Source organism: Dendroctonus ponderosae, unplaced genomic scaffold, assembly GCF_020466585.1.
Source record: "Dendroctonus ponderosae isolate FM_Combo_2020 unplaced genomic scaffold, Dpon_F_20191213v2 Dpon_F_20191213_8, whole genome shotgun sequence".
NCBI classification, from domain to species: domain Eukaryota; kingdom Metazoa; phylum Arthropoda; class Insecta; order Coleoptera; family Curculionidae; genus Dendroctonus; species Dendroctonus ponderosae.
The window spans coordinates 2,458,215-2,486,182 of NW_026019016.1; the positions used below are offsets into that span (position 1 = coordinate 2,458,215).

The following is a 27,968-nucleotide window of genomic DNA, read 5'->3' on the forward strand; positions in this document are numbered from 1 at the left end:
GAGTAAATGCACTTAATTTCAAAGCCATTACCTGCAATTGGGGGGCTTATTTTAAAAGTGATTTTAAATGGCGAGCTGGTAATCACTGCAATTATGTCGCGTAATCGCACAGATTTGTATACATTAACTTCTGTGTGATCGTCTGACCAAAAACTGGGTGGTCGGTGTGATGTTTTAAATGCGAAACGTTTAAGCCGATCAAGATTAGTCTCATCTCGACGGTGTAATTTAAACAATTATTGACATACGACTTTAAATTGAAAATACGTGATGGTTTGAACGGGCAATTTGGTTGACACACTTCGGTCGATTGATTGACCAAAAGAATCTGTAACGTTTTCTGCGTAGTTCTTTGTAGGCGTGTTGAAAATTGAAAGAAATATCGAATGTGTTAAGACATTTTTACGAGTACCATACAATGTTGTATCCACCGCCTTCACCAGGCACTTTCAAGGAGCCTTCAACCGAATATCACGAAAAACACCGAATAATTTTCAGTGCCTCAACCGTATTTTTTTACAATCGCTCTCAAGTTAAAGTTGATGTTTTACAATTAACAGATGGTTTCATTTTTGCATAGTTTAAAATTTCCCACATAAACTGCATGGTACTCCTTGACCAACCAATTTTCTATGGGTAGTAAAAATTTTCGGGTTTTTATACGGTAAGCACATAAGTGAGACAGCAAAATTAAATTGATTTTCTTTGTTGGTAACATTTACGGGCGCACTAAATGCCGAAGGAGAATCGTATAAATCCAAATCAACATAAACTCTTTCCGGAAATAAAAATAATCGCTGGTCGGATCAATGCGGAATGGCCACTGACCTAAAGTATCTTTGGGGAAATCTTATCACGGCACATCATTCAAATCTCCGAAGAGTTATTTGCTCTTTCCGAAATGAAAGCTTTAGAAAATCGAGATCATTCTCATATATTGACGTGTCTGAACTTATGTGCACCGTGTTTGATGGTTCAGAAAAAGGCGAAGTGGTTTGATTCGGAATGCATACCAATGCACTTCTAGTTTACCCTTGAGCTAAAATRAATTTKATTAAAGAACGTAACTGCTTACAATTCGTTTCAATTCTGCACCGTTTCAATGTTTTATTGTTCATGTGTAATTTCTTCTAAAAACAAAAATYGCMCTTCTTGTAAGTTGGATCTTCTAGCGTTTGAGTTTGGTTTTAACTGTTCTCCTAGTTAAATGTTTAAATGTTAATCAGTAAAGTGGCCATGAAAATAAAGCAAAAACCACCTAAACTTAACAATTCAACAACGAAACCCACTGTTTTGCATATAAAATACTAAAATATTTTAAATTACTCCAAAGGCAAATACTTAATTGTAAAAAAGGACACGAAGAAGAAGCATTTAGCAAGTTCAAGATATCTTTATTAACTACAAATCCCCAGAGGTATTTATGTAGTAATTTATAAATGTTCCATCAGAAAACTGGCACGACGAAAAATTGCAGTAAAAATACCACGTTTTGCAAGCAAATGTATGAAAGAGCATATAAAGTTCGAATTAAACAGTGTAATTAAGACTAAAACCACGCAGCTAAATACTGACGCACAAATTAATAGAAAACTGGTTTTTTATTATTGCGTAATAAACGTATGAAAAGGTAAACTTGTTTTTTTTTAGAAAAATTCAAATGAAAAGTATGCATAATAATTTGGTACGAGCTTTTCAAAGGAAAGTGAAAATCCCTAACGAGCATAAAAATGTTTCTGTCCACTGTCTTCATATGTATTTTTCTTGTCCTCAAAATCACGTTTTTTTATCATTTTCTTGTATTTGATTAAATTTAGTTGTACTTGAATTTGGTGTCTTCAAACAGTAAGATCTCAGTTTTTACAGCCAAAGTAGTTTATGGCTTTACATTAATTTTTGAACAATGAAAGTCATTGACTATAACGGATATTTTCAATGATTTTGCCCACTGTAGGTTTTCTGCATAGAAAAGCGATTTCCTACAGCAAAATTGTGTGGACATTTATTCAGGTATGCTGGTAATATTTGCGAGCAGTATTAATGCTGTCCGGTGAAAAGTTTCAGAAATTCTATTTAGCCCTTTTTCTAAATCATAATTTCCCGAAGGCCACTCTGGCCCTCGGGAACGCACAAACGATCTCTTATTTTCTATGTACCCTGCTCAATATGTTTCCACGTGGCATCTTATCGACGTATGAAAGTCCCCATAATATAGTTAAGAAACCATTTTAAAAAAGCGTATGGAAAAACAGCGAAATTTGCAAATCAGACTTCAAGACTTGAAGCTATTCATGCTTCATCGACTTGAAAAGTGTGTATGAATTTCTGTGTGTAAAGAAATTGGTTTTAAATTTGACTAATTTTAAGTATCTGCTGGCAGCAAAACGCGGTAGAAGTGTTTGAAGAAAGAACATTAGAAGCGATCAGGAATAAAAGAGAAAAATATATCCCTCAAGAACGTCTCGGAAATATTCCACTTCAATTAAAGGTAGCGAAGTAATTATCAATAATATGAGATATGCCGATGATACTGTTCTAGCAGCAGAAAGTGCTCAGAACTGGCAACTTGGAAAAGGAGCGAATCTGGAAAAGCGTACCCGCAGATTTAAAAAAACGCCATAAGAAGGCCAGAAAATCTTTGGTAAGCATGTGGAGGCAACTTTTTTGGCGACAAGAGTTGCCTTTGGAGCTCCGAATCTGCTTGCCCGGAACTGTGTTTTCTGAATTCGTCTGCAGGAATCTGAGACTTGGAATATCCGCTTTTGTAAAAAATATATGCTGTTTTCAATTTAGAATGTGTCAACGAGAAACAGGGACAAAACCGAAAGAAATCTTGTTTACAATGTAAGAAAGAACATAATATGAAAAGAAAAGAATAAACGTTTGCGCCTGGTGATGAAGCAAAAATATAACAAATATATTGCTGAAGGGACATTTGAAGAAGGTTTGGCTTGATGAGCTTGAAAGAATACGTAGGAGGAAGATTTTTAATTAGAATATATAAAACATTTTTTGAGCAAAATGTCTGTCGGAAATAAATTATTTGCAGAACTACGCGAACCTGTTGAATCATAAACATTGTCTTGCATGTATGATTATCATGAGGTCCCGAAAATAATTGTAATAAGTGAAAAAGTGAAAACGGAAATGGCCCTCGTTGTACACGAATTTCAACGCCATTTGCCGGTAATACAGCGCTTTCATTGAGGTTTCGTGCAATACTAAAACGTGACCATTATCAGGACGAGATAGGGAGATGTTAATGTAGACACATTTTCGATATCTGGCTAGTTTTCCGCTAGTTTTACGGTCAATTTAAATGGCGATATCGACACAACAGCCGCTTATATCACCTCTATTGCAGATTGCGGCTCGGTGACTTGTAAATACGTAATCCCATTGATTGGTCCATTTACAGTTTATATTGTAATTGGATTTGCATCATAAATTATGGCATAGCGACAACATCCGCTTGTTCGCATGCCAAAATTTTCAAGTATTCACCATCTTTGAAGGAAAATTGTTGCAAAATCGAGAAGATTGTTAAAACACATGTAATTGAAAGAGTTAATTATTGCATGGCATTCGGCATCCTAAATATCCACAACAGTTCATTTTCGGCATAAAAGCTTTGCCAACTCTTAGAGCTAAATGGATACGACAGCGGCAGTAATAAATTAGATAATGGTAAAACCAAAAGAGCGTTTGGGAATTTAGGACACTTTGTAAAAGTGCATGTAGAAAGGACCAGAACGAAAATAATCTCTTTTATTGGCTCGATAGTTTCGATGTTGAGTGTCAGCTGGTTTGAAAAAGGGCCATTATCTGTACGAACGGACTGGTTTTTTAATGTGCAATGGCACTATTTCACTTGAATGTCTGCTGATATTTAGTAACACAGCAGATGGCGTTTCAGATTTTCCCATCGAGGATAATTTTACGTTTTTCTGGGTTGGATACATTCAAAGGGTGGAAAAATAGCATATAAAGAGCGGGAATTGATGCAACAGATCAACTACCTACAAACAAATGGGTTAATTTCCTGGCAAAAATGGTCCTTAAAAATAAGGAGCAATTGAATAAATTTAAAGATTTTAAAATTTAACTGTTGGAGAATCATGTTTGTTGTCAAAAATAAAATTAGTGTCCGAAATATGCCTCTAACTTTTTTTACTAGCTGGAAAGTACCAGCTGATTTACCTCGAAAACATTGTTAATATTGCAATAATGAAACTGCATAACATCATTTCTGAGGAATAGCGCTTGAATGAATAGCCGACCGAAAAGTGAGTTATAAGAAATCCTATGCACAAATGTATTTTACACCTTAGGCGACACTTTGCTTCTTATTCGACATTAAATTGCAATTGTGAGACACTGTTCAACGCCCCTCGAATTTTTCATATGAATAAATAAGCCCTTATCTGGCCAGTTGGCAGGTACATGAGTAAAAAGACAAAAAATGTGCTAATTTTCAGTCGGTGATAAGATACTGGGTAATTTTCGGGGGTGAAAATCATGAGCTTCAAAAGTATGTGTTTCAGAAAGGCGTTCTTACTTCAATGAAGAAAATGGGCAGTTGTAGGGGAATTTTTCGGTCTTGAGGCTCTCTAAGGTGTTCTTACAAGATCTTTGACTTTAGATCAATGAACTGGAATTGAGCAGTGAAACCCCAGAAGTGAACAGTAAATTATAATTAATTGCCTGGGCTGATTATCAGTTTGTACAAATCAAATCCCACCCATGATCATTTATCAATAAAGCGGCTAGCGCTTTATAAAATATATATATTTGACGTCCGTGGAGTTTTCAGTGGACCCACATCAGGCATTGTTTGCGAGCAGAGGACAAGATAAATCACTTCGGACCTGTCAGGTGCGACCGCACATCTATCTTGCTAAAATAATAAAATCGGAGCCGTTATAACTACCCTTCAAGATCTATAGTGGCGGGGCTTGATTTTGCCAGTAGGAAACTCAATTCAGCTCTACAGATCAACCTTTGGGCTGTAACTACCCTATTTTTTACCAAGCTCGACATTATTCCTCAATAGTGGAACAGAATCCAAATGGTTTGGTTGCAACCCCATCAAACAATGTTACAGTTTCAGAAGAAATTTCCTTCGAAACCAGTATATTTCAAAACACTTACTGATTACATGTCCATTTTTAAATTTGAAATGAAACCTCATGCGAGTGGACCATTTATCGTACTATGGAAGAAGCATGTGTTAGCTGTATATATAACATTTGCATATTTAAATAAGTTGCTCCCATTTGCATAAAGCGTTCATTATTCACAAAGGACCCAATATACAGATCGTTCACTAATAATTTATATGTGCGGGGATTACAGCGATACAAACAACACTGATTTTAGCCAAGCGGGGCTTAAAGTGTTAATATCAGGAGATTCGAAAAATGTATGTTGGCAAGACCCTATTTGTATTAACTTTAGCACTACTAAATCATACTTATTTTTGCCTTCATGAAGATGCGATTCATTAATGCTGCTTTCAGACAATGTCGAGCTTTTAGTTCAATTCGGTGATCTAGTTTTTCCTTTTTCGACTGTAACTGAGCATTCGAGCAAAAGAGGTGCAACATTGTTTTCCTGCAAATTCGCAAAGTCGAGCGTAAATTTAACTCAGCTTCCTGAAAAGAGATTAGATATCACTAACTCGCAAAGCTGCATATTTAATTGATCTTTAGTTCAAGAGCAGCAATTTAGCAATTTAAAATCGCGTTGAGTTATTTTGAATGAGTAGGAAATTAATTAGATTTTGCCTGTTGATGTTATGCACTGTTACTTTTAATTAAATGCGCGACTAGTGGGAGAGTGCACTTTTTGAATTGTGTTCGAGCTCTTCTAGGCATTGAGAAGCCCAACTGGAAATTATATTCTATTCTTTGAAAGAACAATAAAAGAAAATAGAACAACGCGTTTGAAAACAGGGGATCTCCAACTCTGACATTTGAACTATTCGAGCTTGGGGCTCTAACGCTAAATTTTCGTAAGCTGGAAATATGGGCAGGTTTCGAATTGAACTTGTTTTAGTTTACAGTTCAATATTTAACGACAAAACAATTGGAAATAGCTAATAATAAATTTAGCTGGGTTTGCGAGGCACGAAGTTATGGTTTAATTGTTCCAGATTCAATTTTGTTTCTCAACAGTTCGAGAAATTTCCAAGAATATCCGTCTTACCAAGACTAATATAACTACATTCGCCTTCTGAATCTCTGTTTTTCAATTTATACACGAAAAAAATACAGATCAACCAATCAAAGAACCTGCTGAAATTTCTGATCTTAAACTGTTCTTAGTATTCATCTACATATTTGAACCCATATTGGGAAAATATTGCCCACTCTTCTTGAGATAAAGTGCATTTAAAGCCGGTATTCTGAATTGCTGTTTGACGCCTTTCTTTACAAATTCAGTACTGTGAGAAATATTCCGCATATTCAAAATAATCTCATTTAAACGTTCTCATCGGCATTTTTGCCACGAGGGCTAAAGTAACTCAATTACAAATTTGCCTGACTCTGGGTCTACTTTTGACATAGCCTAGGGAATAACAGGAATTTCGGCTGAAAACTTCCAGAAACTTGCCAAAGTTTCAGTTGTTCCGCAAAGGGCGACTTTGGCTAATATTAAGTAATTACATACAGCAACTCTTAGGTATATTCAAAAGCACAGCTCGAATCAGCTCCTCGAACTGTCTAAAAACTCTTAGAACATGAATTACGCCCCAAAAAAAATGTTTAGGGTGAGTAAACGGGGTCGAATTAAAAGTCATTCACTGAAAATGTAGTGTGTTTTATTAATCATTGTATTTAATTGAAATGTTTCACTTCATTTTAAACTTTTTTGAAAAAATATCAATTCCCTCCAAATGCCTTGAATTTTCTCATCAATTTTATCTTATGCAAGCGAAGAATGCAACGAACAGCGCCAGAAGCTTCAGGCCCAAAAAAATCGACATTTTCTGCTAACTTTGAGCAGTTTTGATGTAATGATTGAAAACTCTATAGGGGTAGAGATCGATTTTTCTCTATATTTATTTAAGTCTCACAAGAGGGCGAAGAGCGCTTAACTTTTCTAATTTGTGACGGCTTATAAATGCGTAACTGCAACGGTAGATTTGCATGCTCTTAGATCTTCCTGCTAAACAAAGTATGTGAAAAGACGCTAATTTTCAAAAACAAATAAAAAATTAAGCAGTATTATACATATTCACAAATTTAATCAGCTCTTTATTTTCAGTGTTTGCCTCCAATAAATAATAACTCAGAACTATATTTATTTGCATTGTATTGTCGCTATTCACTAAATCGTATTGAATAAATTCAGAACAAACGGGTTTAAATTTCACATTTTATCTCCCAATCTAAACAACCCTAAGCCATTGCAACTTCCGCATTGCCACATTAATCGTTTGCGTACACCACGCACGAAATAATTTATTTTTAATTGAGCAACTTGCCTGATTGGATCTAAAAAAATAGATTGTTAAATCTTTAAGAAGGAATACGGCATTATAGCGTGAAGAGACGAAAAGGCGGACACAAATTGCGTAATACTGAAGAAAGGGCATATCTGGCACTTCACCTTTCACCTTTTTCACTGTTGTTGCATATTTCAACTCACTTTCACTAAAAAAAAATAGAAAACCGCGGCATTTCGGGAAAAGCGCTATCTGCATACAGAATCAGGCGCTTTGAAATAAGTTGCCAGAAGTTTATAAAATAAGACGCAAAGAATTGAAGGCTTTTAAAAGCAATTCGCGTATACATGAAGTGTTTGTTAAAAAGTACCCTGACCGACCGCGACACATACATAAAATTGGCCTTTACGCATAAAGAAGAATCAAGTTGACAAAATAATGTTTAATTATTGTTAAAACGATTTTGCAAATTAACTCATTCATGCAAACATTTTTCTATTTCCGTTTTAGTTCAAATAAAGGTATATTTCAAGCAGATCTCGTAAAGAGTTTCCCTCGCTGCTTCTTTGAGTAATCCATCTTTTATATCAAATTCTATTACCCCAGATTTATCAATATTGAAGCTAAACCCAAACGACACATGCGGCGTGTGAAAATAGACTATAATAAAGACCGGAAACTTTATTAAATCTGGCGCCTCATTCATTTATCTTAAAATGTGCTTTAGCACCCGAAAACACCAACATTATTGCACGTAAAAGCACGTCATTTTTTTCAATTGGACCAAACGCCATTTGAAAAATCACCAAGTTTAAAACGATGTCTTGCTTCCAAACTTATTTCCATTGCGGCATTGTTTGGATATTTTTCCAGAAATCTGTTGGGACCTTTTTCTAGCTCACACAGAAATTTAATTTTCCGGTTTATTTTCTGCCCATTATATTTCCCGTCCAAATAAACAGATGCAAAAGTGACACACCTGGGTTTCAGCATGCAAATTCTCGCAATCTAAAAGCTAAATAACTTCTACTGTATATTTAAATTCATGTATAATTTTGCATTTCGTTACCACGACTGGTAGATGTCTGCCGTTTGATGTAGCCGGAAATATTTATTATTAACCCACATTTATTAGTTTACTTTGTTAAGTAAACTCTAATAACGTTTTATCCGCCCGAAAAAAAATTGGTGAAATAATTGCTAGTTTTTTGGGAACTGGGAAATTTTTTTAAAAATACATCTTCAGTGTGTGTTCAGTGTTCTGCCAAAATTCTTGGTAATATTTATTATATAGTAGTGATATATGGGAATATTATTTTCGGGCACGACACTAATTTTCTCATAAAAACTGATAAACCTGCAGGTCAAAATTTGGGTGTTTTTGAGTCCGAAACAGTGTCCGGTCCGAAGGGCTCAGCACAGCTTAGACAATAAACCCTTTCTCTAGTGCGATTGTTGTGCCGATTGTCTCTATGTCAGAAAAAATAAATTTCGATTTTAAATGTGCAAGAAGATGGAATTTGACTGTTTTTAATTACTACTAAAATTCTACTTTATCTAATTTACTACTAAAATTCTACCACCCATTTTATCACTTCAAACGCCTGTTCTGAAAATATGTCCATATTCCCAGACTGGAATTTGCGATTTTATTAATTTAAAATTGGTTTGAAAAGGTATTTCAATCCTCTGTCGGGGGAGATATTTCGTTTTACTGTTGAAAGGGGAAATTCCTGAACGTGAATTTTCATTCCGTAACGGTTCAATAATGGCAATTTTTCAAAATACTCAATTGCCATTAACATTTTTTGATCTTCTGGTTTTTTTAGTCATCAAATCCGAAACACCACACATGTGTTGGCGTTATTATTTTGTTTTTATTCAACCTTTCTAATTGTAATTACTTCAACCCGCTTCATTAACAGATATGTTCAAGAATCATCTGATCGATCCAAGTTTTTTCATGCATTTAAAATATTTAACAGGACGAAAATTTAATACAGTTTCCCTTAAAAGACACTATTAAAAGCTACTAAAACGTAGCTAAGCATCAGAAACATAGGACATATAAAAATATGTGAAAAGCAACTTATATTTCCGTAAATAAAAGAGAGATTCATCAAGAATGAGATCACGCAGGAAGTACTGTTGAAAATTAACAAAACCCGTCATTTCCCATCCATAAAGTTCATATTTCAAGCAACACAATTGGAATAAAACTAATATTCTAACAAAAATAGACATGGATATAAATGAATTCCTTCACATCCAAAGGCATTATGAAAAACATACTGATTTCGTGTAAAAAAATCCAATCCCCAAAACAGGTTCCGATGTGCTTCTCAATGATTCAGGCGCTCAGTCGATGCACCTCCCGATACCTTCCAATCTGTGTAAACTTGTTTTGACATCGAAAATGTGTGCAAAGTGCATTGAACAGCCCTTTGACATTCGATCCGGAAGGTGCACGAACATTTGCCGAAGACTGCAAGCGTAAAATTTGTCATTCGACTGATCGACTCCCGGATTTCCACGTCGCTTATTTTATTTTAAAAAGTACTTAGAAGCTCGGTTAATTATCGCATCGGAAGCGCTGATATATTGATCTTCGATTTAATTGTAGCTTATTTAATTTGGTTTTACCGTTATACTGATCGGCTAATTGGAAAGGAAACGATTTTGCGACAGCGGCGATAAATATTTTGTAGCAATTTAAACAGTTAGGAAATCCAGTAAAACCGAAAAACTCTAAATTTGATACAAAACGCTCGAGTCTAAACACCCGCAAAATTGCACTGAACCTGAACGGTTTTACGCTACTGCAGTCTTACAGATAAAAAAATTCTCGCATCTCAATCCAGTTGAGCTCAAAAATCAAAATTTCTATATTCTATAGACAACACTGGACAAACACTCTCAAAATTGCAGTAAAATGACACTTATGATTTTTGCGATATTTGCCAATTTTGGTCTGAACATGGACGGTTTTGGGCCACTGAAGTCTTTCAGATCTAAATTCTTAACTAAATCCAGTAATAACTCAAAATCTCTAGATTCGATAGAAAACACTTGCGCCTAAACACTTCTTCCTTGCAGAACACCTACTATTTTAAATTTTTCTTCACTCATTCTTAAGAACTAATCCTTAATTTTTTTTATACAAATAAGGTACTTCTGGACACCTTCTTAAGACTGGAATTTCTGTTGTCAAAAATTTCAAAAGTCCGTAAAAATCCATCTTTGAAGGCGCGTTATAGATGTGTAATCAATTTGCGCTTATATTTATCCACTTTTTCAAACTAAATCGCAACGAATCCATGAGTCTAATTTCTAATGATTTATCAAGATTACATTACGGAAGACTTTTTTATTTTCATTTCCTCACCTCGTGTGAAGTCAGCCGTTCCATTTGATTAATAGTGGATTACGTATACGCACCGAACCGAAGTACGAAACCGCATATACGTTAAATGAGGAAAAAACAAAACTCCGTAACTGGAACTCATCCATTTTCATTAACGGGGAAAGTGTCACGTGATTCGCACGCGTTTTGCCCATTTCCTTCACTGTTCCGGAAAACATTGGTGGAGATTGGGGGTCGCCTAATTCCCGAGAAGGACCAAGAAATTTGGGAATTTTCATTATTAATGGTAGTTGATTTCGAAGCTCCACTTGGAGTCCTGTAGACAATAGTATTATTTGCTTATCAAAATAAAGTGGTTTCTATTTGTATTGAACACTATACTGAATTGAAATAAAGTTAATAAACCCATCTAAAAGGGTCGTTGTATACTCAACAAACCACGCACCACGTTCAGGATCATAATTTTTATAAAATTAAATTAGTTTGTATAAAATCGATTTATATCAAATGCATGTTAAAGCTGTGCAAACGCTACAAGGGTTTTCAATCCAGGAAGATCAACTCTCAACTTATCTAAATGCAAACTATCTAAATTCAGTAGGCTGCTAGGAGATCAGAAAATCGATATGCAATTATTTTTAGTGTCCTGGTTTTTAAATGGTTTCTAACGTCTTAATTTAAGGTAACGATTATTCTATGATGCAAGCTTAGCAGGATAGAGGAATAGAGGAAGACGCAGTTTAAGAGAACTTGAAGTGATTGGGCGGCGCCTATAAGATAACTTTTCAAACTGGGCTGATGTTCGCAATAAGATCTGCTGCATCAATTTGATAGCTCATAGAAAAAGAAAATGTTAGTGATGTCTAGCAAAGCGTAAAAAAGGCTCACTATTTGTTAAATTTGAATTCATTTTATGCATTACTTGTAGTAAGATTGGTTGAACTTGTTAAGGATCATTTGCATATCGATATATATTTAAATATAAGATTTGTTCCCGATCCTACAATGTCAACATTCGTTTTCTGAGCCTGAAAAATTGATCAACAGATATGTAAAATATATATATCAAGATATGTTTGTAAATTTCAAAATATGAAGACTTGTGTATCTCACGTTGGATTATGATGCAGAATCGCAACTAAGCGATTTCTACAGTCTCTCGAAGAAGCCCACGAAAGCACCATGTTCTCTTCCACAGCGGTTTTAAATCAACATTGAGCTGTTAGTTTAGTTGGACATAAAACACTAAATACCATGTTAGCAGGGAAAGCGTTTAGTACAACATATTTAGCAGAATCCATCGCATATAAGAACAAACAGAACCTGATTAGAGTTAGGGTGAAATGTGTGCATGCAAAATCGAGCCAGGTTTTTTCTAATTTATAAAGCGTTTTTATTGGAAATGCATAAATAATCACATTTTTCAATGGAAAACATGTGCCGTCACTGAATTTCAGTACTTCCTTGACCGGCAGCTCCCGGGTTAAACTTTGATTTATACATTGGCCAATTAAGTATCCCGATGCATGAATAGAAGCAAAATGGGTTTCATTTATCTTGCTAAAGTAACAAATGGTGGTGCTGATTGATGATAATATTCAGGGCCGTTTGTTTCAAAATGTGTAACGCCAATTTTGCATGGCCAAACAGTTTCAGATAATTTTTCTGAAGAAGTGTTGAACCCTTGGAACAACCTGATGATGAGTTGAGATTGTTTAGAACAGAATTTTTGCCGAAAAAATTGCACGGAATCAACAAGTAAGTTTTTTTGGAGTTGTTTAGTTCGAGCTGAAAATGTGCTTAGCTTTCCTTCGAATTGCCAAAGTTGAAGAGATTCTCCCCTTAATGCTTCAGGTGCATAACCACACGAAATAGGCGATTCTAAAGGCGTTTTTACTTGTAAAAAACAATTCTAAATATTCGGAAAAGCTCTTGCCGCATAAATAATTCTAGAGGATTCAAGACTAAAATTACCAAGTAAAAAAAATACTGAGTTATTTTCTACGAACAAAAGATATTCATTCAGAAATTACTAGTGCTTATTATGGGAATTAAGGGCTAGAAGAATTGCGTTTGTATGAAACTGTATTTTCCCAAAAAATGGCAAGGCTTTTTCCGGCAAAAATGCATGCTTTATTAGTCATTTTTCAATTTTTTTTATTAAATTTTGGTAGAAAACATCGGTGACTTTTTTTACTTTTACAAAAAGTTGTGAGGAATTTTCTGTTAATGACTTTCCTACACTTTCAAACCTGATTTTGTGAACTCTTCTGGGCAACATTTTCCAAATTTTGTTCCTCGAACTCTTCTTTCACATTCAAAATGTAAGATTGAATCCCGTACGTAAACCTTAACCAGCCAAAAAATTGTAGATAATTTATTTAAAATGCGAATCCAAACATCTTCTGGTAGCGATAAATCAAAAAACAAAGTGCTGTTATTCGCGCCCGGGGACAAGAAAGTGATGGGAAAAATATTATAACTATGTAAACCCGGCTCGAATTAATAAATAATCACGAATTACTAGACTTCCCATTAAAATTTATCGCCTTTACGGCCTTATACCCATGCGAAGTCATTATTTATTTGAATCCGCGTGTGCCTACCAGCTTTTATCCGAGGAGAATTATTTATTAAAATGTGTCTGCAGAGATATAAAATGTGTGTTTCATGTTAGTCAGATTCGTCAAAATTTCAAAGTTTATAATGCGAAGGTTTTAAAGCTTGCTTTAATTATATTCAGTTTCTTTCTTAGAATTTGAACTTTGCCAACACCAATGTAAATAAACCCAAAAAACTTTTAAAAAATCCAAGCAAAACCGAAAATTGCAAAATCAATTTTGTTTATCGCCATTTAAGTTTCAGAGTTGTTCATAAATTACTAATGTTTATTATGGGAATTAAGGGATTGAAGAGTTGACAAAAATGCATTTTTGTCAATTTTTTGGTCGAAGCCTTGAGATACTGTGATTTTCTTACCCAAAAAAACCTTGCTCGAAATGTGAACAAGTTGAAATGGAACAGACTTGAATTTCACTTTGTCAACGCGAATGTGAAAAAAAAATAAGAACTGAAAAACGTCCGAAGAAAATTGCTGCATGAAAATTGGAAGAAATTACAATCTTACGATCTCGGTTACAATTATGTATCAAAAATTCTTTATAACACTAAATAAACTGTCCGTTTGCAAGAAGAAAAAAAAATAGTTTTAAAATTACTCCGATCAAAGACCTGCTCAATGAAAATAACAATAATCCATTAAATAAGTGGAGGATTATAAATAAACCAAATAAATTTTAAAGATATATATAAAACTTCTTCACAGTTGTTAAACGAAAATTATTATTATTTAAATCGTTTGCTTCGAGTGCTGAAATATGCGCTCGCTCAAAGTTGCAAGATACATTTCAAGACTTCGCCGCTTGTGGCTGCGGTTAACCTGCAGGATGTCGGCCTTAACTTCCTCCAACAAACATAGAATAGACGTACGGTGCCGGAGTCAGTGAGTTTGTAAAACCCCCAGGGATGTTAAAGTTGGAAATTTAAAAGCGTCCATCTCAAATAAATAGAATGAAGTATGGGAAGACGATGCTTAATGTTTAAATATTTGATCGTTTAATTGGTTTGAAACATTGCGAATCGAGTACTTAAAATAGGAAATTTTTCATATACTCACGCTTGTGCAAAATTATCAAGTATTTGCAAGATTTTAAGAAAGCTGAAATTGAAGAAATTCTGAAAATTCCTAAATTGAATATATTTTAATTGCAATAGAGAGAAAGAAGCAAACTGCAAGTCCTGGAAAATTCACAGACTAAAGCATCAAAAGAAAAGTCGTTTATAGAACCAAAAACTAAATTATGAAACAGTACTTTAGTGATTGAAAACTACGAATAATAATCTATTAATTCATAATTCTTGAAAACTCTGGTATTAGTTACAGGCGCTATAAATTGCCGGCATTCGACGTTATTCACAAATCAAGTTCTTAGGAAAATGACTGAAATTTCTGCTTTCAGGTTGGTTGGATTAGTTGAACTGAAACTCCTTAAGGAGCTCTCATTTCCGTTCCTAATAAGTTCTCTTTAAAAGTTGGGAACAAGTTAAGACTTACGCTAGGCTCGCCAGTATTTTTTCATCGTCCTAAATTGAAAATAAAAGTTTCAGCTCGCTAAAGCTTCGCTGTAGCATGGAAGTGTTATTAAAGAAATGGACATGAAGGACGAATGATTTGGGAAATTGGGGCGAAATGAATTTGGAACTTTTTTCTTTTTCGTATTAAAAAAATTGATAATACATAAATTATGCCAAGTAAATTTAAATGAGGACAAATTCAGGTTGATGGATGCCACAGCCTGTGACCTAAAACAGCTTTTTAACTGGAGCTAACAATATTTTTCCGAACTAAACAAGACACAAACGATCCGAGATTGAACAAGAGATATCGTCCCCGTGATAGAGATATCGCGGTGAAAACCCGCTAAAAGACCGTAAAGCCTCAGTTTGTTCAGTTTCATTAATTTATTCTTGAAGGAGTGATGATTTAATATGTATTATACTGTGCGGAGAAAACGTTTTAAAACTCAATTAATCAAGAGACTGGTGAGACGGATTGTTATGACATATTAATCAAGGGCACCCTTATCTTACTTAAAACTTTCAAGCTTTCGGTGTTAACTTCTGAATGAATGATTTTCACCATATATTCGCAGGTAAATTAATTTGTTAATTAATATCACGATACCTTCTTTATTGAGAATTGTATACACAAAACTTAAAAAAAAAATAAAAATTTTGTGAGGATGAGGAACTAAATCAGAATATCGAAGAACGTTTTTTTGTTAAATTATTGCCTATTTTCCTTGAAACATGAAAACCAATTTTCATCCCCGCTCCCGTTCCACGGAACGTAGAAAGGAAATCGTTCTTGGTTCTCAAGGCAAACCGTCTAAGTTATTGACAAGAAAATGCAGAGAAATGAGGCTCAACAAAAGAGAATACGAACAAGCGCTCTACGGAAAGGGTTATTAAAACAAATTGAGTTTTCCACTGTAACCGATTATTGAGGGATTTTGTTTCCGTTTGGGTCTATTCGGGGATTAATTTCTATACGTATATCAATTTAGTTGATTGAGTTTGTTTCGATATAAGCTGATTTAATGGGATTGGGCAGATCGAATTGTTGTGCCTGTTTGCGTGTGTAGCTTATCGAGAAGAAATTTGTCGGTTTTTATTCAGGCTCATAGAATTAATCTTAAGTCTTTCCTGAGCGGTGCGTAAATGGCGCTTTGGCAAATATTTTTTTCTTCCAAAAATTCTGCAGCCATGAGCTGTTTGGACTAAAAGAGATATACAGAATTCAATCACTAAAGGCAAAAAAGAACACATGTGTTCAGACAAAACGCAAATATATTAGACCTAAATTAATTAACAAATGCAGTACATTTCTCCACAAAATATTGACTTTGAAAGTCTGTACTTATATCTTGTTTTTATTTAAGCATTTTGTTCAAGTGCTACTAATTATGGCACTTACGCGCACACATACATTTGATATAAACCGTAATGGAAAATTACGGTCTAAATCTATTAGAGAGCAGGAAAATTAGGAAAATTGGCTTGATATGCGTTAGAAGCTCCGGCGTGATCAACTAAAATTAGTTTATAATTTAAATTGGAGCAAAATTGGCCAAGCGTGTGCTATTTATTAGGCAAAGCGAGATAACCAATTTCGCCAAAATAAATCTTTCCAGTCGGATTACCTGGACCATCGCAACTTTTTTATGTAATTGTATTTCACGCTGTTGTTAATTAGTTTGGGGCCGGTTTCCAACAATATATTTAGGTACTAGATAATATTTTCCGGAACATTTGATTAAATGGTAAACTAGAAGAAAATCTATCCAAAAAGTAGTAACTTTAAAAATTTGGGTTCGTTTTAATACAAAGAGTAACAAGGATTCAGCTCTAATCTTTTGCAAAGTTTTCCAGCAGAAAATTTTTCTTTTCCTTTTAATTTTTTGTCTATAAATCTTGCCAGCTATAAAAGCTGATATTGTGAAGTCACTTGCAGGATTGATTGAATGTATTGCTTGCGAAATTTTGCGAAAATTTACACTAAATTGCACACAGCTAAACATGTGATTTATATGGGCTTCGACTCGTTTCAGCTAATTAGCACGAAGTTGATTACATATTCAAAGGCCGAAAAATCCACATGTTAACGCCTTTTATTTCATCCCGGACTAAAGCGGAACTTAAATTATTCCTTCAAATGGCTTTCATTTATTTCTGGCCCCCGGTGCATGCATAAATCTTGCGTATCCAGGTATTTTCAGACCGTTTTGAGCTACGGAAACGACCACCGAGGTAATTTAATATAGTTAAATAAATTAGACGATTCGGTAAGGAAACAAAAGGCTGCTGGCGTAAAAGAAATTTTATGAAAACAAGTCGTGCATGAAATGTTATTCTGATTCTTGCGAAATTTTATTAGGACAGACGAAACTGGGTATGTTTTATAATGCGTTTTGTACAACTCAGCAGCTTGTGTGCTCGAAAGCATGGCAAACACAAACAAAGCTGGAATTAAGCCTTTTTCAAACCTGAATATTTTTGCTGACTACCATTTAGTTCTTCAACATTCTACCTACTGTTTGCTAAAGCACAACTGTTGGTTTTAAAGTTGGTGAAAATAGTAAGCGTTTGGTTCTTACGTATTGGAGTAAACCATCGAGATCAAGTGTTGATCAAAAAAATTGATTTCAAAGTAGAATATTTTTCGAGGCAGTAGTTCAGCTGCCCACTGGTTAATCTCGGCCCTAAATTCTTCTATTGATGGACACTGATTTGAATAGTCACCCATTTTTAAACCAGAAAACTTCATTTTTCACTGGAAAAGAGTTGATTGCTCAACATAATTGGACAAAGATATAATATGATAATACGTTGATCGAATAATATTGCAAATACATTGAAACTGCATCTGTATGTTAATGATCACATGTCAAATGCAAAGCGAACGGCTTATCCAGTTATCCGAGTAATCAAAAATGTATGTCATATGAATATGGAATTTCATATTTCAAAGCGCTGTTGAATCGTGTTTGATGCATATAAGTTGTATTTAATTTAATAAATGTTTGGGCCCACAATTTGAAATAGAATTATGTATAATATTGTCACAAAATGTTATTTATTGCTGGCATTTTTCAGTATCAAAGAAATTTAGAGAAAATACGAGTTCCAATAGTTTGAAGTTACGTGTTTGTTAACGAGTGTGTAGAAATTTCCAGCTCCAAAAAATTCACGCAGAAAAAATTCAAAGTGTGGTTCAAACACTCACACACTGATGGAACCAAAAGCCCCAAATTTGAACCCTTTTTGGGTGGCCATTTATATTGCTTTAATTATTGATCTGAACTGTCGATGATACGAAATGTGGTTCAGATGTTCGTATTAGCTAATCACCTTTCAGATAATGTATTTTCCAACTTCCAACACCCTGTAAATTATACCTTGTTGAATAATTATTCATCCCTCCCTATCAAGCTGTCGAAACAAGCTTTTATCTGTAACTATTAGTACAAACTAATGGCATTTATATCTATTTTATTTCAATTTCAGGTCTTGCAGCTCCTTTCATCGAAGACTGTCCTCATGATAGTAAACTAGACGAAGATCACTGCATTTGCAATCCAGAATCGTGCGTGAAACCTCCATGTCTAACGGAATTAGAAGTGCATAAAAAAGGAACAGATGAACCCGGATCATGTTGCCCTATATACTCTTGTATAGGTTCGTAGACTGTGAAGGCAAATTGATCGAAACCTGAGCAAAATGCGTTTTATTCGGCTTTTAGGTTGCAAAAATGAGACTCTGTTAGAAGGTAAATGTCCCTGTGCTCCTGGTGCCGTCCTTAATGAAAAAGGAATTTGCAAGTGCATAGACAAAGAACGGCATCTAGTAAATGGAGAATGTGTATGCAATCCTCAGCAGTGTGAGCTGCCGAAGATCTGCGACAGGAAATCGCTTCTAACAACAATTGAAGACGGTTGTTGTCGAAAAACACGGTAAATCAAGTCAAATGTGATTTATGTTTATACTGAACTCTACTCAAAATTGCTACAGCCATTTGTAATAATAATTAATTTATTGCAGATGTGTTCCTTGTCCTCAAGACAGCGAATCCACCAACTTAGACACTGACGAGCTAGAAGACCACTGTGTCTGTTTACCTTGCATGAACGATTGTGGTTTTAACAAAACTGTGGTTGTGAAGAAGAAAGGCACCGGATTTCCTGGGAACTGCTGTGATCTGTATGAATGTAAGCCTATTGTAGACGAAAAAGACAAGGACTGTGTGGTAGGAGATATAATTTACGAAAATGGAGAAGAGTGGTCGACAGACGATAAACAACAGTGTCGATGCAAAAATGGCATTTCGTTGTGTGCGAAAAAGGCGGAAGAGGTAGGATGCAAAGACTGTGAACAGAGCAGTGTTCAATGTGAAATTTATATGAATGTTTCAGGCAGTGCTGCAAAATTGCTTCGATGAAGCAGTGATGTACAAGCACAACGAAACCTGGTTGAAAGATCGGGGCTGTACATTTTGCACATGTTTAAATGGTGAACCCGTATGCATAAGCCACTATTGCGACGTAAAAGAAAGCCAAATCAAAGAAAACAATTCAGCTCCATGCTTTAGAGACACGAAGATGTTTGCCCATCTTCACAGTTGGACGGAAGAAAACGAATGTACCGTATGCACTTGCTACAATGGTAAGTAATCGAACAACCTTATTTCGTGTTGAATGATGTATTCGCCATCTTCAGAAGAAACGACACTCTCAAGACAGCGAAAGTTTAATAAAAACGGCCAAGAGATCCGAGTTTTACGACAGAGTCATAATCGGTGTTTTTAGGCTACTGAGCTCTGTCCTCCAAAAATTCGCATCTCTGGAACTGGAACAAGTACCAACTTGAAAATTACATCACCTTTTGTAGCCACTTGACACTAAAGATGCCGAAAATTTCGCAACAATCGCCCGGAATGCGCAATTTTGCGAGGTCAGTTCATAACGATCTCATAATGAATAACGTTCCTCAACTGCGCTCTCGTCTTTGAAACTTCGCAGCTTTTACAATAAAATCAGTAGCCGCTGGAAATTTTCACCATGTTTAGAAGACGCCCGACTCTACAGACATGGAGAGTTTCATAAAAATCGCCTGAAGTCTTAAAATTTGCGATCTTAGTGTACACAGGTCTCATAATGAATGAGACTATCTTTTCTTTAAAAATCGCCGCTTCCACAATAAATCAACTAGCGGCTCAAAATTTTCAGCGTCTTTTAAAAGATACTTGAACCTAAAGATGCTGGTAGTTTCATTAAATTCGCGCAGAATCTAAATCTTAGCCATTTTAGTAAACATAGGAACTCTCAAAAGTCTCTTATATGGTTTTTCACGCAACTACGCTCTCTGTTTAAAAAATCGCATCTTCCCAACTAATGCAAGTGGAAACTTGTAATTTTCGCCACGTTTCGAAGGCATATGATTCCACAGACTCTGCGAGTTTCATAAAAGTCGCTTAAAATCGTGAGTTTTGCGAGCTCCTTACATATCGGTCTCATAAGCGAAGTTACTACTCAATTGCGCTCTCTCCTTAAAAAATTCGCCGCTTCCATTCTGAATCTAGTAGCAGCTCGAAATGTTTAGCATCTTTAAAAAGTACTTAAATCTAAAGGTGTGGAAAGTTTTGAACTTTTAGCCATTTTAGTAAAATTAGTAAAATAAAGTCCCAAAATTGGTAAATATTAGTGTCATAATGGTTTTTTACTCAATTACGTTCTCGCTAAAAAATCGCATCTTCCCAACTAATGCAAGAAGCACCTTGCAATTTGGGCCATGATTAGGAGACACTTGACTCTAGAGACTCCGAAACTTTCATGAAAATCGTCTGGAATTGACGGAAGGCGTTTTGCGAGCTAAGTACATCTCGATCGCATAAGGAGATAACTGCCAAACGGCGCTCTTTCCTTTAAAAATTCGTATCTTTTACACTAAAATAATTGGCGGCTTAAAATTTTCAGAATCTTTAACACATACTTGAATCTAAAAATGCTGAAAGCTGCATTAAAATTGCATGATTTTTTTGCCAATTTCGTAAATTTTGAAAGCCAAATTGGTCTCATAACTGTTTTCGGATCAACTACGCTTTCTTCTTTAAAAAATCGCAGCTTCCACACTAATGCAAGTAGAAGCTTGCAGTTTTCACGAGGTCTAGAGGACACGTGAGTCTAAAGACGCCGAAAGTGTAATAAAATTCGCTCACAATTCTCAGTTTTACCARCTTAGTAAATATCAGTGTTCATGGCTGTTTTTACTCAAGTGCACTCTTCCCTTTAAACAGTCGCATCWCCGACAGTAAATCAAGTAGCAACTTGAAATTGGCCACACTTTTAGCARGCATATSGCRCTAATGATTGCGAAAGTTTTATAGAAATCGCGAGAAACCTTCAGTTTTTAGAGCTTAKWGYATATCGGTCTCATAATGGATGTTACTACTCAACTGCGCCCTCTCCTTTAAAAATTCGCAGGTTGCGGACTGAGACAAAACGCAACTTGGAATTTTCAGCCTTTTTAGAGGACAGCTAASTYGAAAGATGCTWAAAGTTTATTTAAAAATCGGCAAACATCTAAATTTTTTGCCGACTTAGCAAATGTGTGGTAATAAAACTATTGAGTATCAAATAAAAATTATTTCTATGAAAAGAAAATATTTGCTTTTTAGTTARTGCCCCAATGAGCAGTTAGCAACCGACATTRAAATWAATTTATTGTGCCAAACRAACAGCTTCTTATTGCTGCAACAAGAACATCARTTCAGTTTAATCCAAACCTGTTCATGTGATTGCTTGCGATTTGTAAACCAAACTTTTAAAAATAATTTYCTAAGAATCAACCAGTTGAATTTACTAATTTCAAGAATCMATCAGAAGACAAAACATATTTTCTTTTTAATAAAAATCYCCYATTCAAATTTTCAGAATACCCGTAAGAATTTATTTTCATCTTGGGTGGGCGAGCCGTAACCTCGTAGATCGCAAAACGTTCGCCGATACTTATAAAAGCCCTCTGGAAGATTTGGTCATTAATTAAAAAATTAATCTGACAAAGGTTTCAATGCCGTATAAAAAGTCGTTAAAAGAAGTTGAAGTATTCTAATTGGATTATTTGCTCCAGAGGTATTGAGTTGCATTGAAATGTTCTTAGAGTCTTTGCAATAAATAGTATAGAAACTTTTAGAAAGAAAAAAATTGAAATACTTTGTATGGCATATTCTTGTAATCGGCTGTATTTCTTCGAAACATTTTTTATAGAGCTTTGTTAGAATTTAATCCAGGGCTAAATATCTGGGAGTTATTTTAGAACAGGTGTTTTCTTGTTTTTCCAGGTGAAGAAAAATGTAACTCAAAGCCTTGCGGAGAAAAGGAAATATCAAATATAGGTGAGTGCCTACCGCTAATCAACTGCAATAAGCCATGTCCTAACGGCTTGCGATTGAACAAGTTGGGCTGCGAAATATGTAAATGTAAGCCAGCCAGAGTCAAATCAGAACTGCTCAGCAAATATAACATCACGTACAGCGAGCTTCTTAATCTGTTAGAGGACTACAGCAAAAGTAAAACGGCTGCTACTAGCACTAGCATAATAAGCACGATCATTACCACCACACTTGCTACTAGCACAGAAAAAAATTCAGCCATGCCGACTGTTCTTATTATTAGACGGGATGGAACCGATGACAAAAATTCAGGAACGATGATTACTCCTGCTTTTTCCCCCAAGGATGGTAAGTTTTCACGTGCTAAGGAATTGTTACAAGCTCAAAATTAGAGTAACATATTTGCGATTTTTTCCTTCACTTTCTGTTTAGAATTTTGGAAGGCATGGATTATGTTTTAACGCCGGACTATTTTGCCATTAAAATTGTCGAATTCTTTAAATTCTCAAGGAATATTAGTATTTTTTAAGTATGCGGGGCGTGAAAATGAAGACGTTAAGCTCTCAGACCAAGGACAGCAACAAATCAAGCAATGTTTTTCAATTCAGCAATAAAACATTTTCTCGATATATTAAAATATTCATAATTTCAAAAACTAAGTTCTACGGGCAACAACTGAAAGATTTGTAATCTGTGTAATCAATGTAATTGGTGTAATCTTTTCTGTTTGGACATGTTTCGTGAGTGTTACTTTCCGGCTAAACCCATCTTTGGCGGTTTCTATGATGATTTAAAAAATGTCCCTTAATCGTACGAAAAAACCTCACATTGTCCTTCGTTCATTAAAACGCGCTTAAAAAAAACAATGGTGAATTCATGATTCGAAAAAATCTCAAAAATCCCCGAAAGTTAAATACAAAATGAAACTTTTGGGATCAAAAAATAGAAGGAAAATTTGAAGGCGCCTTAAAACTAGCAACGTTTAGAACACTTCAACTTTTTGGTTGAAAACGAAGCGAGTGCAACTATTTGTTGATGGTTTAGAGCATTTTCGGTAGCCAAATATTCCACAACTGATCTCCGCTAAACCCAACCAGACTCATTAATTTAATAATTATTTAAAGTATTCCATGCTATACTAATTCTCAGTTTTGCCTTACAGGTTCAACTTGCTGGATAACTCTATCCATTTTGGTCGTGTTCATTTTAGTGATCGTGGTAATTGGTATAATATTTTGCTTCTATAAAAACAAGAAAAAATACAGTGTGACCCCATCGCGTGGAAGCTACCATTCTGTCCTTAGTCCCACCAGCGAAAACAACAACACGATAAAAAAGGATTCGATTCGATTTGACAACGAGTGAAGATTCAATATCTTGTAACAGATAACATAGAGTAGGTTTATTCTTTTGTGATATTTTGCTTTGCGCAAACACGTTTACAGTATCTACGTTTAAACGAGCACTAAATGTATTCAAAGGACTGCAGCTTTTCAAAATCTGTTATCCCCTTATCTTGATACTTTTTATTAAACTTTATAGCCCCTGCTTCAAATTTCGAGCGAATACATTTCATGCTCTTTGAGTTGTTGAAAATATAGTTTATATAAGAAATATAAAAGTATATAATTCTAGGTACACATCCATGCGAAAAATGTGAAATGCTATAATGGGTGCACATACATACGGATGTTTTATCTCGTTTTCTAATGATGTGATAAAAATAACACAAAAAGTTGAGAATTATTTTACGAACAGTGTATAAAAGATTGAAACACATTTTTGAACTGGAAACAATGCAATATTGTTTGTGATATAATTTGACCTTTTCGTCAATCCGCATGTCGCTAGTGAAAAATGATTATCCTAATTCGGAAAGCAGGGTTTCAGTTCACCGATACTTTTATGTATATGTTTCTTCCTAACTAACGATTATTTAACATGTTAAAGCGAATTTCGCAGCAAATTATCAAACGAAAAACGAAAAAAAAAACATGACAGAATTTGAATTTCAAGATCTCAAAAAGTTTAACATTTCTACTTTATTCGGATTAATTTTTTTAGTTAGATTTGTAGAATGTTAATTTAAGTGTATAGTTGGCAAATATAGTGGTTATTTTATAAATATTGAATACGTTTAAGATTAGCTACTATCTCAATGAATGCATGTGTTGCAGAACTATAAAAATCATTGAAACCGGTACTTTCTTAAAATAGTACTGGCTAATTGTTGCTTTTTACTATTTAAAACACGGGAATTTTTTAGCTACTTTTCAACTAAATTCTGCTAATTTGCTTCAAAAACTTTGGATTCTACTGCTCATTTTCATAGAACAAACCGTTAATTCCAAAGGAGTTAGAAAGTTCCAAATTCGGTAAGTTTAGAGTGTTGTTCCTATGATTAAGACTTTAATATTTTTTAAATATGATATATAATATGTAACTTATTTTTGTTAGAGTTAAGATTCATGTGGAAATGCCTCTAATCCAGACTAAATACAAAAAAGTCAATTGCCAAAGCAGTAACTTTTGCACTTGGTCTGGTTCGGGCTCTCAGTATTTCATAAGTATTTCGCGACTTTGTTTTCTATTTAACAACGGTCTCCCACACTATTCGACGTTCTAACACGAGTGATGCTAAAAGAACACTAATTCCATGTAATGTTATTCTATTGATCGTTGTATTGAACCCAAGAGTATGTTGTTAATAAATATTAAAGTGTACATATATAATTACGTTAATTAGGTATAAGGTTAAAAAGTGATTTTCTAGTTTGTTAATGCTATCCTATCGCATCAGTTTTTTTTAATTTTTTTGCATTTATATCGAGAATTAGGATTTGGAAATTGAGTTTTCACGTGCATACAGAAAATTGCTGTCATGTACCGGGTGATTGAGCGATGCAGAAAAGTCGCCAGCTGCATCTTAGGACCCGTTAATATCAAGGTTCATTAGATAAGTGGTGAAAAAGACGAAGTGTTAAAAAAGGATCTTTTTGATATGCCGGTTGCTGAAGCAGCAAAATAACTTTACGAACCATATTTTCTTCTTGGCTTTTATTATAAATAATTTTTAATTATGAGCCTTGGAAAAAATGCTTTTCCTGCAGACTAAATTAAGTTAACTAATAATATTAGAAGATCTGTTGTCAAGAGCGAGGTAAGATGTGATTTTTGCTTTTTATCTACTAGTTTGGCGTATAATTAATTAATGTATATTTAGTTTCCATTATACATCAGTTTTCAACAAAATTTCATCGACAACATTTATGAAGACACTGTAGGTAAGTGAAAGCTGGGAAAATTGATCTTCGAACTTTTTGAATTGTTCAAGTAATTAAGCTCGAACGAGTCCTACATTTTCATTCACATACGAAATATCTGTGATTTTTTATTTAAAAAAGACTTGGCGGTTTTTCTACATTTTTGCTATTAACAGCATGATGAAAATGAAAAATTTGATTATTTGAATGAGGCAAATCGAAGAATCTGTTCGAAGAATATTTCTGTTGATCCAAAATTCTTCACCTCCAACCTTTAATAAATCTCGAATCATTATCTCCAAACTTTAATAAAGAAAATGACAATTTTCAGCTATAAAATAAATCAAACTTTTCGAGAAAATCAATTAATTCGCTTTTTCACCTTTTTAGTTCCAAGTCCAGGTTTCTGAGATACACTGATCGATTTATCTGCATGATTCGCCCGATAATTTCTTAATCCTACGCTTTCGCAATCCTGAAGTTGCAATGATTCAATGAACTAAGCCAGATTTAACAACGTTAAAACTAGTAGTTTAATAAATAGGTCTTGATATAATCTATAATGTAGATTTAGGCGTATTATAATGATTATTGTACATATGTTCAGTTAGTTCAACGTTAATGTTACTATAAAAAATAAAATATAAAAAGAAAGTAGCTTCAACCGATGGGTTTTCATTTACAAAATGGGTTATTAGATTGATTATTTATTAAAAGTTTGCAAATCGCGAATCCCCATTCCTGGATACTACATTTTAGGCGCAAAAAAACAGTTTTACGCAACTAAAATGTATATACAAATGTGTACTGGTTTAAAAATTAAAAATAATTTATTTGAAGCCCGACTTAAATTTTTTTTCTGGAGGACACGGATTCTTATTTAGTTCTTCAAATAATTTTCGTCTTGCGGCGCTTTTAACATTTTATCACAGATAATTGTTACCGCAAATAAATCTGCATTATTCAGCAATCCACTTCTTTCCTGTGTTATCAAAGCATAGTTTTATAAATCGATGTATAAAAAAATTTGGAAAAACGGTTGCTGCCGCAGGTTTTGAAATAAATACAGGCAGAGCAAACACTCAAAAAACTCCTCTTTGGAAAATAATTAAGTTTCTGATACTCCAATTTATTGATCTTCATAGGGAGATTGTAAACGTTCCAAATGCGAAACAAAATTTTTTGAGCGCACCATACATTACGGGTACTTTTGTATTCACCGCGTGTAGTATTGACAAGTGATCAAAATCAACCGAAGATAGTCGCATCTTGATTATGGCATCTGTGTATTATTTATTCGACGATGCGATTCACCTAGCCGATGATATTGTTCAGGAATATTCGTAAGTTTGATCAGCAGCATTTCTTTCCAAAATTGTAATGTGCTCAAAAATATTTGAAAAATTATCTATTTCGACTGTAACATTTGGTGGTAGTATTTTTGTAGTTCTATTTAAAAGTTGTTGATTTGAAAAATCTCAAAAGGAAACAGCAGACGAATCTGAAAGAAAACCACTATGCAGCGACAATAATTCAAAGGACATATCGTGGTTACTTAATACGAAAATCGTACAAGAAGCACCTGGAAGCAATCATAGTCTTCCAGAAGTATACTAGAGGTTGGCTTGTAAGGTATCATCTTCCGGATCGGTTGCACGAGTTCTGGGACTCAATGTGTCTGAACGCATATAGCAAAGCAGCTGCTAAACTACAAGCTGTCTGGAAAGGGTATAAAGTAAGTGAACTATTGCAAGTGATTATTTTCAAGCACGCTTTTTATGGGGGTTACCAAATGTTGGGGAAGCGATTTTGTTCTGGAAATCGATTTAAACAAGGTGGTGCTTGGACCGAAAAGTTGAATATGTTTTCTTGGATTTTTGCGTAGGGATCTAAATTTTCATCCATGTACACACCATATTGTTTAGGCTCTAAAACCAACCGATTATCCACCAAGTTTACATGAAAAAATATCTGTATTTTATTAGTTATTACATCGAGTTATGCAAGTTTTGCCGACAGAATTCAAGGATCCGTACAGACAAAAGGAAGGCATTAAGAGACATAATTTTATAGAAATGAACATTGTATATGGTGATAATGTTAATATTGTGTTTGAATTTAAATAGACCTTATCACTTTTTGTATTACGACAATTTCAAATTGTCCCCTTCCCACATTGACTTCTATTTATAAGAATCATAGTGAATAGTACAAAAGAATTCATACAAAACAACGATTAATGGAGTGGTTTTAACTAAATGAATATTCAGTAAGTCCGCTGATAATGAACCCGGTTATAGTGAACTTTCGGTTAAAACGAACTTTTTTCCTTTAATTGAAACGTCGTCCATAAAGGCCAACGTATTTTTTACTGGTTATAACGAA

At 34.5% G+C, this 27,968-nt stretch overlaps 2 protein-coding genes across 4 annotated transcripts in view; both read left to right on the forward strand.

Moving 5' to 3' along the window:
* Positions 1-26,247, forward strand: part of LOC109544834 (cysteine-rich motor neuron 1 protein) — a 116,835-nt gene extending 90,588 nt beyond the window's left edge. Inside the window, exons 2-8 of one of the 3 annotated variants that reach the window (XM_048668883.1) lie at positions 18,441-18,611; positions 18,676-18,886; positions 18,975-19,284; positions 19,346-19,595; positions 22,270-22,323; positions 22,483-22,668; positions 23,483-26,247. In XM_048668883.1, the coding sequence (XP_048524840.1) occupies positions 18,441-18,611; positions 18,676-18,886; positions 18,975-19,284; positions 19,346-19,595; positions 22,270-22,323; positions 22,483-22,668; positions 23,483-23,685 (1,385 nt within the window). In that variant the 3' untranslated portion in view covers positions 23,686-26,247. Of the gene's footprint in view, positions 1-18,440; positions 18,612-18,675; positions 18,887-18,974; positions 19,285-19,345; positions 19,596-22,269; positions 22,669-23,482 lie in introns of all 3 variants that reach the window. The other 2 variants (XM_019915198.2, XM_019915200.2) reach the window with 2 other exon arrangements.
* Positions 26,248-26,775: 528 nt separating this feature from the next.
* The window catches only part of LOC109544926 (unconventional myosin-Vc), a 4,031-nt gene continuing 2,838 nt past the window's right edge, over positions 26,776-27,968 (forward strand). The window contains exons 1-2 of the mRNA XM_019915352.2: positions 26,776-26,926; positions 27,069-27,318. Of these exons, the coding sequence (XP_019770911.2) occupies positions 26,859-26,926; positions 27,069-27,318 (318 nt within the window). The 5' untranslated portion in view covers positions 26,776-26,858. The remainder of the gene's footprint in view (positions 26,927-27,068; positions 27,319-27,968) is intronic.